At 43.1% G+C, this 19,291-nt stretch overlaps 1 protein-coding gene across 1 annotated transcript; it reads left to right on the forward strand.

Annotated features, from left to right (window-relative positions):
• Window positions 1-1,107: 1,107 nt before the first annotated feature.
• DCT (dopachrome tautomerase) lies at window positions 1,108-18,691 on the forward strand (the record flags this gene model as incomplete). Its single annotated transcript, XM_080362357.1, has 8 exons — window positions 1,108-1,408; window positions 10,689-10,988; window positions 11,451-11,551; window positions 12,592-12,758; window positions 14,329-14,508; window positions 14,615-14,750; window positions 16,173-16,374; window positions 18,510-18,691. 8 exons carry the CDS (start codon window positions 1,108-1,110, stop codon window positions 18,689-18,691), a joined length of 1,569 nt encoding a protein of 522 aa, XP_080218483.1.
• Between the last annotated feature and the right edge of the window lie 600 nt (window positions 18,692-19,291).

The raw sequence follows: 19,291 nt of genomic DNA on the forward strand, positions 1-19,291 counted from the left end.
TGAACTAATATTAATGGCTATTGCTTCAGACTCCTCTCATGACTTATCACTACTTTATTTTGATTTATCAGTTTTATTCCTCTAGCACATAGGCGTTGCATTGTGGACAAGAACTGCTGCATTCTGGCAGCTTTTTAAATAATTTTTCTCGGTGTCATGAACAAAACCACTTGCTTGCATGTCTGGTGTGTGTATTGATCTTACAGACTGTCTCCTACCAGGTAGGTAATAAATGCTCAGCTGTGACAGTTCTGAAAGTCTAGCAGCCAGACCAGCCCCAAAACAACCTCTGGTGTAATGATGGAGGAAGGATTAGAGAGCAAACAAAGACCACTCACACTTTGAAAACAATTACATAATTTATTTTGCATGCAAAAATGGCTTTTAAGAAGGGAATCCTTCTCTGCTTGCCACTCAGATATTTAAAGTGCAAGCAGTGGAGCTCTGCAGTCAGCAGGTGGAGTCTCCATCCCAAGATGTTACTACCAGGTTTATTAATTTTTGTTAACAATGAACCTATATCCTCTGCACTTCCAGTTCATTTTCTATTGCTACAGCTTCAGTGGAAAGTATTATCATGCAGTGAACGAACTGAAAAGAGAAGGGGTTTCCTCATCTATTTATCATCTGTTTACAGGGTTGTAATTAAAAGAATAAGACCTTTTCTCCAGCCACCTCAGCTAAAACAAGACCATCAATTTCTCAAAGCTCATGAAAGTCCTGCAGAAATAAATCTGAGGCATTCACCCTCCTGACAAGCTTCATAGCCCACAGAACTTGTGTTCATGCTGAAGCCTTTTCTGCCCTTGATGTCATGTGCAAAACACGAGGATTTGTGCTGTGCTAATCCCTCTAATGAGGGTTTCTCCCAACCTCTATATAAACCTTGCTCAAAGCTGTGGCTGCTGGGCAGGCACCGCAGAGCCAAAGCTCCTGTCTTTTGAACCTCATTCAAGGCAATTAGAGACCGAGACTAAATAAACACCCGATACCAGCATCCTCAGTGGTGAGAGAGATTATCCCTCTTGGCTGGGGCACGGAGCTGTGGTGCAGCCGGGTTGTCTCACGGCGGAGATCTCCCTGCTCCCCTCACTCAGGCCAGCTGTCATGGGCGCCCTGAGGTGGCTCTTCTGGACTGGGCTGGGCTATCTGAGCTGCTGCTGTCTCCCCTGGGCGCAGGCCCAGTTCCCCCGTGCCTGCATGATGGTGGATGCTCTTCGCTTGAAGCGCTGCTGCCCAGCCTTGGGGACGGAGCCCGGCAACATCTGTGGGTCCCTGCAGGGCAGGGGACAGTGTCAGCGGGTGCAGGTGGACACTCAGCCCTGGAGTGGCCCCTATACACTTCAAAATGTGGATGACCGGGAACGATGGCCCCTCAAGTTCTTCAACCAGAGCTGTCGGTGCACAGGTGAGAGGGGTGCTGGGAGGAGGGGATGGGGGTGGATGGGTCTGTTGACCTTGCTCCAAAGGCCAGAAGCATTCCTGGTGATGTCAGGCATTCAAATATTATCAGTTTCCTAAGTATACTGCCATGTTCATGATACTAGCAGCACTTTTTCAGAGCAACAGAGCTGAACAAATGTTTTCTTTCATGCAAACTTTTGGGTTTTCCTCTCTCCCCCTGAAGCTGTCCCCATAGCTACCCGTTGCCTTTCTCTGCAGAGGTCTGGATGTTTCGCTGCTGCGTTCAAAGCTCTGTCACGGCTGATCATGGCTCAGTGAACCTTGATCAGTGTGCATTGATCATAGGACCATAGACTCAGTGTCCTGAGTCGGAAGGGACCCACAAGGATCATCGAGTCCAACTCCTGTCCCTGCACAGGACAACCCCACAGTTCAAACCATGTGTCTGAGGGCTTGTCCAGTCTCTTCTTGAACACTGTCAGGCTTGGGGCCGTGACACCTCCCTGGGGAGGGAGGTAGATTTATTCCTCTTGGAGCAGTACTTTGTAGTACAATATACCCCCATGCACTGAAAAATGGTGGATGACTGGCTGCGGTCTTTCCCAGGGTCGTTACTGAAGTCTAGAACTCATTTGGGTCTGAAATGGGTCCGTACAACCAACAAAGAGACCATCCTGTCCTTTTCCTCCCCACCTCTGCCCACTCCTTCCCACTTGTGACTTTACATGGGCTTCCATGTTCACATGCTGGAGGCAAAATGGGTCAGGGAACGGATGTGCTTGAAGGATAACCTGGGCAAAAGGACCAAGTTTTAATAAGAGTAGTTCACTAGTGCTGGCAGGAGAGAGGGGATAGGAAGGTGAGGTCAGGGCAGGATAAGACAATGGACCCTTTTTCAGCAGCAGCCCTGGTTGGAGGGTTAAGATGAGCAAGAACTGCATCATCAGCCTGGGGTGCTTTGCAGGGCTGGCAGGAGATGGTGCCAGCAGTCAGGAAAGTGTATCTCAAGCATTGAAGTTACCTGCTAGGCAGGTTTCAAATGCAGCCAAGGATTCCTTGTTGGAAACATAAAGTTGCTTTAATTTTCTAACATGAAAAGAATAGTCTTCTTTCCTTCAATCTGATTCTTAGAACTAGCTGAACTATTTCGTTCAAAATATACCTCGGCTTTCACTATCAAAAAAGCCCAGATCAATCTGAGAAAGAAGTGTTGCAGAAAATTTCAGCCTAGAAGGTTATGTTCTGCAATGCTGTTATCAATTGAAAACAGAGATGTAGTGCCAGATGACTTAAATGGATAGATTGTGTTACTGAAGCTCCTCAAAATAACAACAGACTTTAGAGTGTAAATCTATTTTTATCTCTTCCTTTGACTAGATTTCAAATGCTTGTGTGGATGTGCTTTTCCAAACACTTTACCAAAAAAGAAATTATGTAGTTTCTTTTTCATTTTAAAGGTTGTTATATACTTCCAAAACTAAAGTCAAGTATCACAAACAGGTGCAGACCCTAAGTCAGTAGAGCACTGAAGCACATGGGCATACACCAATATTTACGTGGTCTGAGTAATTAGAGCATTAAAACCTACAGTAAATTGAAGAGTAACGTAGACAGACATGGTCTGCATAGGTAGACATTAGTTTGCTTGTTCAAGCAGAGGTAAGCACTAGTATTTGATATTTGCAGGGCTGGATCTCAGTTACATGTTGAGAATGTAGTGTAGTTTCATTCAGCCTTCCATCTAGTGAGCTGTCCTCTCTCCTTGGCTTTTTAAATCTGGTTTCTCTGCATTTCTACTCTCTTGTTTTTATTTTGTGTGTTGTATTCCTCTTTCTCCTTGCAGTCTTTGTCATCTAAATATATCAGTGATAAAACAGTAATGTGGCAGGCATCCTTAAAGAAGATTTTTCAGAAAGGTTTCCTGGGCTCTACTCTGCTGTGATCAGCTTGATGCTGCATGCAAGAGCATTTCTAGGAGAACACTAAGAAGTCGTGGTCAATGGGGTAGAGTCTAGTTGGAGGCCTGTATCTAGTGAAATGCCTCAAGGGTTGGTACTGGGACTAGTACTATTCAATATATTCATCAATGACTTGGATGAGGGAATAGAGTGTACTATCAGTAACTTTGGTGATGGCATCAAGCTGGGAGGAGTGGCTGACATGCCAGAAGGCCATCCTGCCATCCAGCGAGACCTGGACAGGCTGGAGAGTTGAGTGGGGAAAAATTTAATGCAATATAGCAAGGGCAAGTGTAGAGTCTTGCATCTAAGCAGCAACAACCCCAGGTTCCAGTATAAGTTGGGGAATGACCTATTATAGCGCAGCGTAGAGGGAAGGGACCTGGGGGTCCTGGAGGACAGCAGGATGACCATGAGCCAGCACTGTGCCCTTGTGGCCACGAAGGCCAAAGGCATCCTGGGGTGTATTAGAAGGGGCTGGTTAGTAGGTAGGGAGATGTTCTCCTTCCCCTCTACGCTGCCCTGGTGAGACCACATCTGGAATATTGTGTCCAGTTCTGGGCCCCTCAGTTCCAGAAGGACAGGGAACTGTTGGAGAGGGTCCAGCGCAGGGCAACAAAGATGATTAAGGGAGTGGAGCGTCTCCCTTATGAGGAAAGGCTGAGGGAGCTGGGTCTCTTTAGCTTGGAGGAGACTGAGGGGTGACCTCATTAATGTTTACAGATACATAAAGGGTGAGTGTCACGAGGACGGAGCCAGGCTCTTCTCGGTGACAACCAGTCATAGGACGAGGGGTAATGGGTGCAGACTGAAACACAAGAGGTTCCACTTAAATATGAGAAGAAACTTCTTCTCAGTGAGGGTGCCAGAGCACTGGAACAGGCTGCCCAGGGAGGTTGTGGAGTCTCCTTCTCTGGAGACATTCAAAACCCACCTGGACACATTCCTGTGTAGCCTCATCTAGGTGTTCCTGCTCCGGCAGGGGGATTGGACTAGATGATCTTTTGAGGTCTCTTCCAATTCCTAGCATTCTGTGATTCGCAACTACATGGAACTTGAATAGGATTTGATGCTTTTACAATATTGGTGATCATGTGACTGTCTATTAGCATTTTGTTGTATTTTTTTACTTTGTTTTATATGCCAGTTGGCTGTCTGCACACCAGAATTTTAAGTGGTGTGACATGTGGTCTTTTTTAGACATCTAGGGTGGTAGTACCTATGGTAATGAATTAAATGCACTCAATCAAAGGGACGCAGAACATTGCACATCTCTTTTATTAATGTAACTTATTTTCCAAATTAATGTTATGTACAGACTGCCTGTTTAAAATGTTCCTGTCCTGTGCAAATTCCAACCTGTGTGCAAAGGCTCTTTCTAGAGTTTTAAGATTATAAATGTTTGGTCGTGTATGTGCCTGTCTTGGCACTGTTTAATTTATAGTTTAGATATGGTGTAAACGATAAGCTATGGGAACTCCAGCTGCCATGTAGCTGATTATATCTGGTTAGACAGCATCATTTAAGTGTGTCACATAGCTGATGGCTGTATGGTAGGAAACCTGGAGGAGCCGTGAGGAACAGGGATCAGCGTTTTCCAAAGTGGGGGATTCTGGAGTTCTCAGATTTGAGCTTTCTGCTAGAAACCTAATAGCTACGCATAAGAGGAACTTTGAACATTTGGCTGTCTGTTGTAGCTGTTCACTGAGGAAAAAACGTCTTAAAATCATATCCATCCAGGTCTGGGTGCAGAACATGTCCAAAAAAAGATCCAGCTTTACTTCCTACTTTTTCTACAGAGAGCCTTGGTCAAAAAGACATAAGTCTACTGCTTGCTGCATGTTTCACTCAGTGTGTTGGTGGCAGTAAAAATAGAATATCTAGAAAAAAGATGTGGCATGAATGTAGCTGTGAGGTTGCAAAAAATTTTTAGTTCCTGTCTGATTTTAGTTTTGAATCCATTGCATATGCTCTACAATTGGTTTGGATGTCCCTAATATTAATTCAAATTATATAAATTCTTAAACTGAAATGACTTGATGACAGTTCCTGACAGCGTGCAGTACTATATCAAGGAGAATATGGTCATTTGTATTTCAACAAGCTGTATGTGTTGCCACCGAAAAAATGTTGAATGCACCAGTTTAGATGAATCTGAAAATTGACATTTGTAGCTAATTACACAACAAAGTTGTATTTCAGTGGTGTAATTAAATTTAGTGTAGAAGAATACTGGTTTAGAATACTTAAGAACTAACTGCTAGTTTGACATCCAAAGGATAAAATTGTACTAATAGGATACAGATCTGATATAGCATTTAAAAAACTTAGTACAGAAGGTTATTGTGTAAAAACCACTGCAATCAGTCATACTTTTGCTAGTACAGATTGTGACAGTGATTAAACGATGACGTAGTTTGAGTTTACTGAGGAGTTAGAAATAATTATAATTCATCATTTTTCCTGACACTTTCTGATTTTGACCTGTGGACATGTATTGGACATTAGTTTATTCTTTTTTTTTTTCTGCAATAGTTTTTTTGAGAAAAAAAATAAAATCTTTTTCATTCCTGTGCAATAAATACTCATTCTGGAGAGAGAAATTTTAAACTCTAGTGTTTAGCTGTAAGCAAATTGCCAGTTAAGCCATGTAGCTGATATGGTGGCCCTCTCATTAAGTGAAAGTGAGCTTTTGAAGTAGTTCTAAAATACACTTCATTTACTTATTGTAGGGCAATGTGGCTGTAGGATAATATTAAATTATTGCCATACCTTGATGACCCTGTTAGAGCCTGTGCTAGGTACAGATCTCCCACATCCTGCAGCCTAACAATATGTCCAAATGAAGATCTGGAAGAGACAGAAGATTTAACTATTTGTCTCACATGGTAGCAATCCTGATCCTACCCTTGGGATACTGCACTACGCTGGCGTTTCAAATCTAATGTCACTCCTATTCTAATTAAATGGCTAAAGAGGTCTGAAAAGGAGCCCTTTCTCCCCATCCGATACATGGTGAGTATTCAGCTGGTCTCTGTAGAAGGAAGAGGTTCTTAGACAGCTGCCTAGATTTCATCTTGGTACAGTAAAACAAGGCAGAGGATGTTGAGTGTTGGATGAATTCCTTTTTTACTGAATAAAAGACATTGAGTTGATGGAATTACTAATTTATGTTGTGGTCAGTGTCTGAAGGCCAACCACATGCTATGACTTTGCTCAGAAATCCCTGTCTGTGAGCTCAGGCAATCACTGGGGTTGAGAATGAGCTACAGTGGTATGTAGTAACTGCTGTTAGCATATACCAGTGATGTGTATGAGCACATACCAAGTGTCATACGCTAAAAAGTATTATTTTCTCAGTGTCATGCCCACAGAATGGCTCAGTGGAAGAAGTACATGGACATAGTGCCTACAGAAACAGCCAGATTGACCTAACTTGACCAGGAAAGAGCACCATTAATGATGATGAGATTAGGCATGGAAGAAAACAGCTCTTGAGGCATATGATCCCATCTCTAGACAAAAGGGTTACTGGGGAAGACACCTCAGATGATTTCTTTTTTTGCCCAGCAGCAGTACGATGGTCATTCCTGGAATCACTGGAACAAGGAGGGAACATCTGGGCCCCAACTGTGACATAATTTCCTGGCTGTGAACCAGGACAAACATCCACACTATATTATCTAGGAACCACAAGGCATGAGAATAACCTCGGTTATCTCTGGCATAGCCTCAGAGAGGTAGTACACTGAGTTGCTCTGTGTTAGTCGCTGAAGGCAAAAAATGCTAAGGCATGAATACTTGCATGTTCTTATGGTCCCTGTGTTCAAAAGAATTTTGAAAGGCTTTCTCTGTCTTGCTGACAATGTCTACTGTGTGCTATATCCTGATACTACAATGGAATCATAGAATAGTTTGGGTTGGAAGGGACCTCCAAAGGTCATCCAGTTCAACCTCCATGTAATTAGCAGAGACATCTTCACCTAGGTCAGGTTGCTCAGATCCCCATCCAGCCTGGCCTTGAATGTCTCCAGGGATGGGGCATCTACCATGTCTCTAGGCAATCTGTGCCAAAGTTCTACCACCCTCATTGTAAAAAAGTTATTTCTCATGTCTAGCCTGAATCTCCCCTCCTTTAGTTTGAAACCATTACCTGTTGTCCTATTGCAACAGATCCTGCTATAAAGTCTGTCCCCACCTTTCTTATCAGCCCTTTTTAAGTACTGAAAGGCCACAATAGCTCCCCAGAGCCTTCTTCAGGCTAAACAACCCCAACTCTCCCAACCTGTCGTCACAGCAGAGCTGTTCCAGCACTCTGATCGTTTTTGTGGCCTCTTCTGTCCCCTCTCCAACGGGTCCATGTCTTTCCTGTAGTGAGGGCTCCAGAGCTGGACACAGAACTCCAGGTAGGGCCTCACCAGAGCGCAGCAGAAGGGCAGAATCACGTCCCTTGACCTGCTGGCCGCATTCCTTTTGATGCAGCCCAAGATATGATTGACCTTCTGAACTGTGAGAGGACATTGCTGGCTCATGTCCAGCTTTTCATTCACCAATACCACCAAGTCCTTCTCCTCAGGGCTGCTCTCAATTCGTTTGTCCCCCAGCCTCTATTGATACCACGAGTTGCCCTGACCTAGGTGCAGGACCTTGCACTTGGCCTTGTTGATCCTCATGAGGTTTGCATCAGCCCACTTCTTGAGCTGGTCCAAGTCCTTCTGGATGGCATCCCATCCCTCAGGCATGTCAACTGCACCACTCAGTTTGGTGTCATCTGCAAACTTGCTGGAGGTGCACTCAATCCCGTTGTCTGTCATTGACGAACATATTAAACAGTACTGGTCCCATTGCAGACCCCTGAACAACAACACTTGTCACTGATTTCCATCTGGACATTGAGTCTTTGACCACTACCATCTGGATATTACCATTGAATCAATTCCTCATCTACCGAACAATCCATCCATCAAATCCATACCTCTCCAATTTAGAGAGAAGTATGTTGTGGGGGACCGTGTAAAGGGCCTTATCGAAGTCCAGATAGACAACATCTGTGGCTCTTCCCTCGTCCACTGTTGTAGTCATTCCATCATAGAAGGCCACTAGGTCATTCAGACAAGACTTGCCCTTGGTGAAGCCATGCTGGCTGTCTCAGATCACCTCCTTGTCCTCCATATGCCTTAGCATCTTTTCTTTGATCTTTTCACACGGTAAAAGCTCATTTCCTATGGAAAAGTGTCTGGTGAAGTGGTAGAAAGAATGGACCCCTTGGATGACTTCATAGATTAGGTGGTTAAGGGAAAAAATCCTGTAGAGCGTCAATTAGATATAATTAGCACCTGCCCAAGAGAAACAGGTGAGGAGCCATTGGTCTACCTGCCTCCAGATGCCATACAGGTGGAGAGAAGCTTTTTTCCCATTAAGAAAACTCATCATTTCAAGCTTTTGCTAATTTGGCATCTTGGGCATCAAGAGCTACATAGTTTCAAAGGGCCTTGACTGAGGGAGGAGTAGGCACTATCAGAGCCTCAACAAGTGACTGGTGGAGCTTTCTTCTGGTTACCAAGACCAGATTTGACAAACCTGGTTCTACACTAACTTTGATTCTGTTAGTGCTATATTTCTATGTGATGCTTATTCAGTGTTGTGAGTAGATGAGTTGTTTGATTTATGGGAAGCGTGACCACCAATCTCAAAAAAGTTTGTTGATAGATCTTTTCAATGGTTAATTGCTACTTTGCTCCCCTTCTCTCGAAACGGGTTGAATTGTGCCTTTGGGCGTGAGGGGCCAACAGCTACTTTCCAGAAGTTAATGATCCATGTACTGAAATTTGTGCAATATACATGGCCTAATTATTCCTGATATTTATCATCGGGTCAGAACAGTCTGTGATGAGCCCTAATAGCTAGGCTGAGTTGTCAAGAGCAAGCAACTATACAGGTAATGGAGTACACCAAATTCACAACAGCAATTGTGGTCTTCTGATGAGACTCTCAGGATACTGTGACAAAATCAGCCTTACACGTTGCTTAAACTAGGGCTAACCATAAGCTACACAGCCTTCTTGGTAAGGGCCCTTGTAACCTTGAGGGTCTTTGAAATTGGTAATAAGCCCCGTATCCCTGACAATCTGAAATCTTACTTTAACGTTAACTGTTGTTTTGTTTATAGATTCAATCCTACAGCCTAAGGATGTCTGCCATCCAGCCACTTCCTCTTCTCCATGTTAGCCTGAAGCCTGTCCTGGGTCTGACAGCACCAATATGTGTGGGGAGCAGTGAGATTTTAGGCATTTTGGAAGACAATTGGCATGGTTATTGTGGAGTGGGCACATGTGTGGGGTTGGAAGGAGAGTGGGCTTAGGGAGCCTCAGTGCAGATTTTGGAGAACTGAGTGGAGATCCCAGAGGAGTTCTGGTTGCCTCTCTTCTCCCTTCTTCCCCTGGCAGCAATGCCCACTGTCCAACACTGGTGCTATGCCAGCAGCTTCCCTGTGTAAGGGCAGGAGGCATATGCTGCAGGAATGGTCCTTCCCTGTCTCCCCCGGTACCAAAAAATGATGAAGTGGGGCCTTTCTGTTACTGCTGGCAGTCTGCCATGCTGGGCAAGAGGCCATGCTCAAAGCAAGCTCTGCTTTCCTTGGCTCTTCCACCACACTAGAGGGCCTGAGCTAATAACCTGGAGTGCATGCGATTAGTTGTCTTAGAAGCAACGCCAGCAGGGAATGACAGTACCACAGTGTTTCTCAGACTCTTATTGCAGCACCATTTATTTAATAATGCTTAAAGTGTGACTGGCAGCACCCCTGGCGCTTGTCCTGGGTTGTGTTTGGTCCCAGGTACACTGTTAGCAGGCATAAGTCTTTCCTAGGTTTTATCCCTAAGAGAACTGTTTTGTTTGTGGATTTTTTTCCACATGAGCTGGCCCTTTTTTGGGTTCGATCCTGGAAGTCTGGGAGTATTTGTGAGCCAATTAAGCAACACACTTCCCGATGTGCTTAACCTGAAGTGCTCAGCCTTCCATTCAGTGAGACTCCTTATGTGCCCAAGGGCTTCATGGAACTCTTAGCACCCTGAGGTGTCAAGCCTCTTACCCAGCACCTCACCTCCCCAACCAGCTGAGCATTATTCTTGGCCCTGCTGTGGCTCTGGGAAGCGAGCCATCCTCCTAGTTAGGCAATTGGCAAACCTGCTGGTCTGCTCAGCTGCCATTCCTTCCAGAAACTGGCTTCTCCGGGCAAAAAGAGCACTAATTCTTAATTCTTCTGCATTTCAGTGTTTGTGTTCTCTGATTCATAATGTCATGACCGCTCTTTCCCTCTTGATTCAGGAAACTTTGCTGGCTATAACTGTGGTGACTGCAAGTTTGGCTGGACTGGCCCCAACTGCAACGTGAGGAAGCCACCAGTTGTCAGGAAGGATGTCCACTCCCTGACAGCAGAGGAGAGAGAGCAGTTCTTCGATGCTCTAGACCGTGCAAAGACAACTGTGCACCCAGACTATGTAATTGCAACTCAGCACTGGTTAAGTCTGCTTGGCCCCACTGGAGACGAACCACAAATTGCCAACTGTAGTATCTATAACTACTTCGTTTGGCTTCATTACTACTCAGTCAGAGACACGCTATTAGGTTAGTGTTTTTCTTATCCAAGGTGCTCTGCAGGTAAAGGAAAGGGTGAAAAGTATGTTGGCAGGTTATGGAAAATGCTGAGGTTGTCTTGATAGATACATAGTGTAAGTCGAGCAGCTGAGCAAGAGAACGAGATAACGTGGCACATATTAGCAAGGAGCTAAGATTTTAGACAATAAGACCACTTCTTAAGCCCAAAATCCACTAAGGTGATAAGAAATCTTTGGAATATCCGACTTTTGGGGCAATGTGAAGTTTTGAGAGACACTGAAGTGAATATCCATAGAGGAGTTTGTTTCACTTGTCCCATGTAAGCGATGTAGCTTCTGATGTGCGCACTCGTTCCAAAGCTGCAGAGCTGAAGGTTTTTGTTTAACTCCACTCTAGGCAATAGAAGAAAGTGCTGTCTTTCTGTTGAGCCTCATTTGGTGCCTAAGTGCTTATTTTATCTTCCCTTTGTAGGACCTGGCCGCCCCTTCACAGGTATTGATTTCTCCCATCAAGGACCAGCCTTTGTTACTTGGCACAGGTATCATTTGCTGTTGCTGGAGAGAGACCTGCAGGTTAGCTGAACAGCCTTGCACTTTCCTTATGCAGCTTCTCTCTTTTTCAGTGTGACTTTGTTGAGCCAGCCAAGGGTAAGCTATTTCCTGGGACAGATTCTTACCCAAACTCCCAGGAGTGGTTGCTCATTGATCTTTTTTCGTTTAGAGTAAAATTAGTACTTTCAAGACACAGAGGACTAAACAGTTTCTCACTGTGAACAACGATGTGTGGAGATTTTTTTTCTTCATCTTCACAAAAGAGGACAGAAGATGTGAATCAACAGTGTTTATTAATAAAATCAAAGCAACACCTGCACATAAAACTTGTTAACAGATATTGTCTGCTGATGTTGAAGATACCCTCCTTATGAAAGCAGCTCTAAATATTACCCCTTTAAATGTACCATGCTATACATTGGATACATGCATATATTTAGCAATAAATCTTTTAAATAAATATATATTAATGTACTTGGCAGTCAGTTGCTGAAACATTGACTCATTTTTAATTACACTACTTTTACATTGACCATGTTACTGTATTTTAGCCTTGGAGATCTCTAATGAAAATGTTTGGTATCAAATTAGCTGCAGGATCTCACTAGCGTGAAATTGTTTCTAACAAGCAAACACAAGCAAATTCACTGTATTCCTCTGTTAATAAAAGTTCAGAGTTTCCCTAGGGGTAACCTTTCTAGAGCAAAAGCAAACCGCATGCACAATTTTACCCATTGTCCATTATCACTCAGAAAGCCTCTTAGTTGCTTAAGACTCGACTGATCTCTGCTCCTGCTCTCCTGCTCAGTCTCTGAGTTGGTAGAAAGCCTGACATGGCCAAAAGAAGTTCAGCCCAACAGTAGAGAAACTAGTGACAAGGTCTTTGCTTGGACTGATTTAATGCCCCAATCTTTTGAAAGGAGTTGGAACAGCACTTTGAAATGCATGGAGTTGAAATGGAAATTGAAAAGCAGAATACCCAGTGAAAACCTGCAGGAGTCCCTTTCTTTCTCTTTTCCTTTGAAGGTGATTCCCTACTAATGCTTTTCTGTCCGTTGCAGCGGCTGATCGGCAATGACTCCTTCGCGCTGCCCTACTGGAACTTCGCCACAGGTAGAAATGAGTGTGACGTCTGCACAGACCAGCTCTTCGGAGCATCGCGACCGCATGACCCAGAGCTGATCAGCCTGAGCTCCAGGTTCTCCCGCTGGCAAATAGTTTGTAACAGGTATGAGAATACCTAGGGTGAGCTTCCACACTGACCAAACCTTGCTTTAATTTAGTATTGACAGCATGGGCTGCTCTCCTGGTGTGAGTGAGCATCAGGAAAAGAACCAAGACGTCATTTTGAAACTGGAAGTCACCATTGCTTTGTGTGTAGATGATGCTGTGTATATTGGAAGTATATTTTTCTAGGATGGTTCTTTTGGTACGGGGTTTTAGTCAATTCAGCCAAACTGAAGCTGCCAAGAGTCTGAAGAGTTTGCACGTTGGCAAGTATCTTTTTAAGGAAGAAACGCCTATGTGTTGGTTCTATGTAACAAACACCCAACTGATTTTGGCAGCAGAAACAGAAAACTATTTTGGTATAGGAAGCTAGAGACAGGCAGAAAAATTGTATTGGGTGAGATCCTAACCCTTATATATTTAGTGCAGTTTGGGAATTGACTTCAAAGTGCCCGAGATTTCACAGGAAAAGCAACACAGAAACAGCCAGGAGCTTGCTGCCAGCTCTCTGTAGGCATATACTGATTCGGGTGAGGGCAGGGCTTTGACATGAAGGATCGGGCCGCTACAACATAAGATGCTGCTGGTTACAATACTCATAAAACGTTCTTCTCTTAGCTTCAGGGCAGCTTGCAGTCAGTCAGATGGAGGTACCAAGAGCTCAGGGCTTTTCAAAGGAGCGTCTTTTTCTGAGTACCTAAAGAACTACTCAAAATTGTATCTTTAGGCACCAGTTGGCTTTAAATCTTGCCCCTGCTTTTTCTCTAAGATATTTTTTTTTTTCCTTGAAAACTGAAGTGAATAAACTTTTGCCTTGCCAAGGGTAAACAAAGAAGGGCTTTTGTTTACTCCAGGAGTTTCTGAAAATGCTGTCTTTTTTTTATACTGAATAGCACATAGTTTTTTTCACAAGTGTTACACTGTTTTTTTCCTCTTCCTTCCCTCTTTTTCTCCCTGGTATAAACTGCTTGCTCCCCATTAGCTAGTAGGCAAGCCTGCAACAGCAGGTTATTCTCTAGGCCCTGAACAAGAGGATGTAATGCATTGCAGTTGCTTTTCTTCCAAAGGGGATGAGGGGTGGAAAATGAAATCTTATTTTCTGTTATTCCTTGCATTTTCTTAGCCCACCCCACAGGGGGACTTTCCTGTTTATTTTCCTCTAGTCCTTACCTAGAACTGGAAGGTTTTCAAATCAGAAGACTCTTTGAGATTCTCTGGCAAAAACTGTTCTTCCAAAGACCCTTGGGAAGGAAGTAGGTGTGAAGGGAGTTGTGCTTGCCTCTACTAAAGCATCCCCTCTCTGTCAAGAATGAGCCTGGGGAGTCTTGGTCCAAATGCCTGATGGCCAGAGAGGTCACAGAGCCACAAGAAGACATAGTACAGTGGCAGTCCTGCGATAACTTCATGTCCCAGACAAGGGGAGGTGAACCCAGATGCCTCAGGAGATGCTGATCCCTAACCCCTGCTCTCCTCTGACATGTACAGCCAAGACCTCTTTTGTACTACAGGAGAAAATGCCAAATGCATCATCACCCTCTTCTAACCTGTTCCTCTTTCTGTTTCACACGCAGTTTGGATGACTACAACCGCCTGGTCACACTGTGCAATGGGAGTGATGAAGGGCCGCTGCGGCGGAGGCCGGCCGGGGCATCCAGCGGGCAGCTGCCCACTGCGGAGGACGTCAGGAGGTGCCTTTCCCTGCAGGAGTTCGACAGCCCCCCCTTTTTCCGCAATTCCAGTTTCAGTTTCAGGTTTGTCCTTTGGCTCCTCCAGAGCTGACTGAGTCATGGGTTTTTCTTTACGTGTATGTTTGTCAGCAAATTATGGTTACTTGGTGCTGCTTTTACCCATCCACAGGAATGCACTGGAGGGCTTTGATAAACCAGGTGGAGCCCTTAACTCGCCGATGATGAGCCTTCATAATTTGGTTCACTCTTTCCTGAATGGGACTAGTGTTCTACCCCACGCAGCTGCCAATGATCCCATCTTTGTGGTATGTCTTTTTCCCCCAGAGCACGTGGCAGTGTCTGTGGCTCAAAGAGAGCTGTCTCACCAGAGATGTGCAAAACATAAGTAAAATAAATCCTTTAACTAGAAAAGGAGAAGTTTTTTCTCTTTTCTTGGATATTGCCATGCCTACCTAATGGTCAAATGAAAGCAGAAAGAAACCTCAGGGTGATTTGTAAAATATAAAATAAGTTTCTAGGGAAAAGAGCTGCTATTCCAAGTCATGTTGTCCTAAATCCTTTGATTAGGTGGTATCTAAATTTAATAGTTTATATCTGACAGTTTTACAGCAACAAGATAAACTGAAAGTGGGGTTAGTTATTTTTAAAGTAGTAGACTAAGTAGTTTGTTTCTTTGTTTAAAACTTCACTGGTTAAAAGGAAGCACATCTAATTTCAGGGTCTCTTGGGAATGGAAATAATGTAATTTCACTGACGCTTTGGTACATTGCTGCACTGCAATGAGAAGCACACACAGCAATGTGCAAATAAAAAGCCAACAGTTGACTCTGCTTACACATCTTTCCTAATAAATTACTGCCAAGTTCTTTTCCTCTTTGTTAGATTAAACCACAGAGATTATATAGAGAAATTCTAATACAGTTATTTTATTTCTTAATTTTATTTTAGGTTTGCTTTCTTCTGTTGGAAAAAAATAGCCCAAATACTTATGTACTAGTTCTCCAGCTTATTTCCTTAAAAATTCTTGAGTTTCTTCATTAATTCCTCTCTCGCACAATGAAATCTTCATTTCACTATGCTATAATTTTATATGCAAGATTATTTTCCATGAAATATTTTCAAAGTTTTTTCCAGGGTCATAATTAAAAATCATAAGTGCATCAAAAATTAATTTGAACTGCCCCAGACATTTGTAATAGTTGTCTGAACTCAACTTGGAAACAACTTCCCTGTATTAGTGCTCTGTAGACCTCTAGACTCACTGGGCAAGATCTAATCAAATTTGTGGGTACCTGGAGCTGTGGAACTGGTGGCACACTATCAAATGAGTGTGCAGGAATCAAATTTCTTGCAATTTTGCATACCTCTTCAAACATGAGAGAGAGTAAAATAGGTTTTAGAGGTACATTCACCCGAATGAGCTCAGTGGGCCCTCACCCAAGAGGACAGACCTGCCTGCTCACAGTGAGCTGATATTAAACTGTCTGGAGAAAGAGCTTATTATGAACAAGCAGCAACAGGGATGTATACTGCAAAATGTCTCATGCAGGAGATCGGTTTACTCCATTCTCATGAGCTTTCCTGGTTTCCTGTTCTGTAGAACCTACTGAAATTAGATTACTCTTTTCTCTCCCTAAAGCTGCTGCCACCTTAGGCGATAGCATTTTAAATACTGTTGAATTCAGGAAGAGCTTAGTAAGTCTGCTTATCCATGCCTTTATTTGCAGGTTCTTCACTCCTTTACTGATGCCATCTTTGATGAGTGGATGAAGAGGTCTAACCCTCCTGACAATGCCTGGCCTGAGGAGCTGGCCCCCATCGGTCACAACAGATTGTATAACATGGTTCCTTTTTTCCCTCCTGTCACCAACGACGAGCTCTTCCAAACTGCGGAGCAGCTCGGCTACACCTATGCCATTGACCTCCCAGGTACGTCTCAGAGGAGTGGAGGCTGTTCCAGGCCAAGAGATGAGAGCTCATGTTTTCAATTACATGAGCATATGGAAAATTAGGCACCTTTCGCAAAACACTTGGGTGTATTCACCTGCTTACTAGCAATCACATGTTGTAGCACAGCAAGTTACAACTCACCAGATAGACTGTGGTAACTATGAGTGTGCACAACCTTAGTTTGCTCTGCTGCAAAACACATCAACAAACTACTCCAGCATTGATGGTGGTGCTCCTTTTGGGCTTGAGGAGTCTTTGATTTTGGCTCTTGCTCCCAGCACTCTTTATGCCTGTTGCAGGATCCTTGAACCTGTATGTGTTTAGGTGCTCTGCCGGGGAGATTGTCTGGCTAATGCCAGTTATTAGAAAATACTTGTTTTTGCACAGGGCCCTGAATGATACTGTACCATGAATCTCATTAGAGAAGAATTCAGTTAATCTTTGAATACCCAGGAAAGATGTACCTGGGTGTTTTGTGTTATAAACCCTCAGTTTTAAAGATTTTCCATGCCCATAGGTATGATATGCCTTAAGGTTTGTCTATTTGTTGAAATTACGTTTGATACAAATCAGATAAAGACAAAAGAAACAAGAAAACAAAGTATTTATGCACAAAATCCAAAATTTGAAACATGATTTACAAATATTTGTAAAAGGTGCAAGTGTAAGAAATACATGAAAACCATGCTTAAGCTGCTTTACCAAAGATTAAATATGAACAGTTTCTTTCTCCACTATAGTATTCCTTTGAGAGGCAATAGGTGCTTATCTAGCTTGTGTAGCCAGGAATTTCTTCTAAATGCTTACCATGTATCTGTGCTTTTGATCTCTGGAGGCTGTTTAAAGGTCTATAGACTGCAAAAGATGGTCCTTGTCCTCAGGCTGCACTCATGCAGGGCAGCCCTGACTTGTGGAGACATGCTAACTGCTTCTGCAGTGCTTTCCTCAGGGGTGTCCCCAGTATTTCCCCATAGAGTTTAAACTTCTCCTTTTATGGAGTTTAAGTTTTCCTCCCTCTGGACCACTGTGCCACTGCTGCTTTGGAAATGCTGCTGCCCCTTGGGTGTGAGGTAACCAGGGAGGGGCAAAGGCAGCTTGTGATTCTGCTGCCTCTCAACTCCCACTGGAATAAACTGTGATCTCGCTGTGAAGCAGCCTATTTATCGCTGCCTTCATGATCAGTGTTCAAAGAATAAAGTTTTTACATTAAAACCTTTCTCTTTTAGCTGAATATATAACTTGGTAAAAAAATTAATTTTTGGATCTTACTGAATCTGTGCATCATTGCTCTCAACTCTTTTGTTGACAGAGACTACAGATTGGGGTGTTCAATCTCTAGTTGCTTTCGTAGTCAGTGTAACATGTCCTTGAGCCATTTGGTTTTAAGCTTGTATGTCCAAGTACCTTTTAAATTCCTGAAATAATTTGATAGTTTTTTTTGCGAATACCTAGTCAAACGTAATTATTGCCGTATTGATATATGCAGCATATTTCAGAACAGGACAGCAGGCAGTTATTGCTTCTGAAAGCATAAATGACAACACAAAATAAAATTATTCAACCAAGTGGAGCGGGGTTATTATAAGAACAGGCAATATTATCTTAGAAGACAATGGTTCCCTAGAAGTGGTTCATAATCAGCGGATGCGATCTGGAGCTGGTCAGCAGAACCACACTAAGTAATGTTTTCAGTTAAAAGTTTGTGGTCTGTAGGAATGTTTGAGGGTTTTCTGTTGATGAGATTAACTTGGAAACAGCTATGCTGAAATGTTATTATAGAAAGAATTGCTTAAATAATTCATAATTTTGGCCAAATTAGATAAGAAAATGGCCTTTTTGTTTTGTTACTGTTAACCTTTCCTGTTCTCAACACTTTAATTTGTATGAAAGGCTGAAATTTGAATTCAGCTGTAGACTTCTCTGGCAGGAAACATCTCTGAGTCCGGCATGCTTGTCGGTTACACGGTGCATTACCAGCTTCCCCTGTGGGCACTGGGTCTCTAAGCCACACAAGCAATCATAATTACCAGGCTGTAGCATATTTTCTTTCTTTCATGTGACTGGAGAAATGAAATTCATGAGCTATCCTCACTTCAGACATTTTGTGTTTCCAGCTTCACTTGAAGAAACCCAAGCCTGGGCTGTCATGGTTGGAACCACAACTGGAGGAGCATTTATAGCTATGGCTACGCTTGTTCTGCTGCTTGTACTTTTCCTGCACCGAAGGCAGAGAAGAGGTTTTGAACCACTGATGAACGTGAGCTTCAACCCCAAAAAGTACACAGAAGAGGCCTAATGCCCTTGCTTTGTTTCTTTGCTCATTCTTGTAGGAAGTGACCTTGATTGCCTTATTGAGATCTTAGCTGAGGATTTATCGCACGCTCCTTTGGCAGCTGACTACATTGTTCTCACTCAGGTTTTCCCGTTATCTAGTGAACTGTTAATATATGAAGTCTCTGGGTACATCTGTGCAAGGCCCAAGACAGGCTAAACTTTTCTCATTACTAAATGTTATCTGGAGTGTGTGACACTTGTAAGTCATCCTCTATAGATTTAGATTGAGACAGCTATGAATCTAAATAGAAGAAAACCAACTTAAATAACCAAGATAATTTTTCACCTCAATGTATTTTTAATTTCATTTAGCAGCTCATAGATGTGCTGGAAGTTATTAACTCTACATATATATTTGAATAACACATTATTTTTACAGTTATCAATAAATGTTCTGAATAACGTAGTCTTTTTTTAAGGTCCAAAATGTTTCATGCTGTTTCACAAAACACTATAGGAACTCCCTGGTTATAGTTTATTTTAGAATCATGATGAATTCCATGTCATTTACAGTCAAGCTGATGTTAGCAGTAGGTAAACCTCCAAACTCAAATTCTCCTGA

The sequence above is a fragment of the Nesoenas mayeri genome, assembly GCF_963082525.1.
Source record: "Nesoenas mayeri genome assembly, chromosome: 1".
Lineage (NCBI taxonomy): Eukaryota > Metazoa > Chordata > Aves > Columbiformes > Columbidae > Nesoenas > Nesoenas mayeri.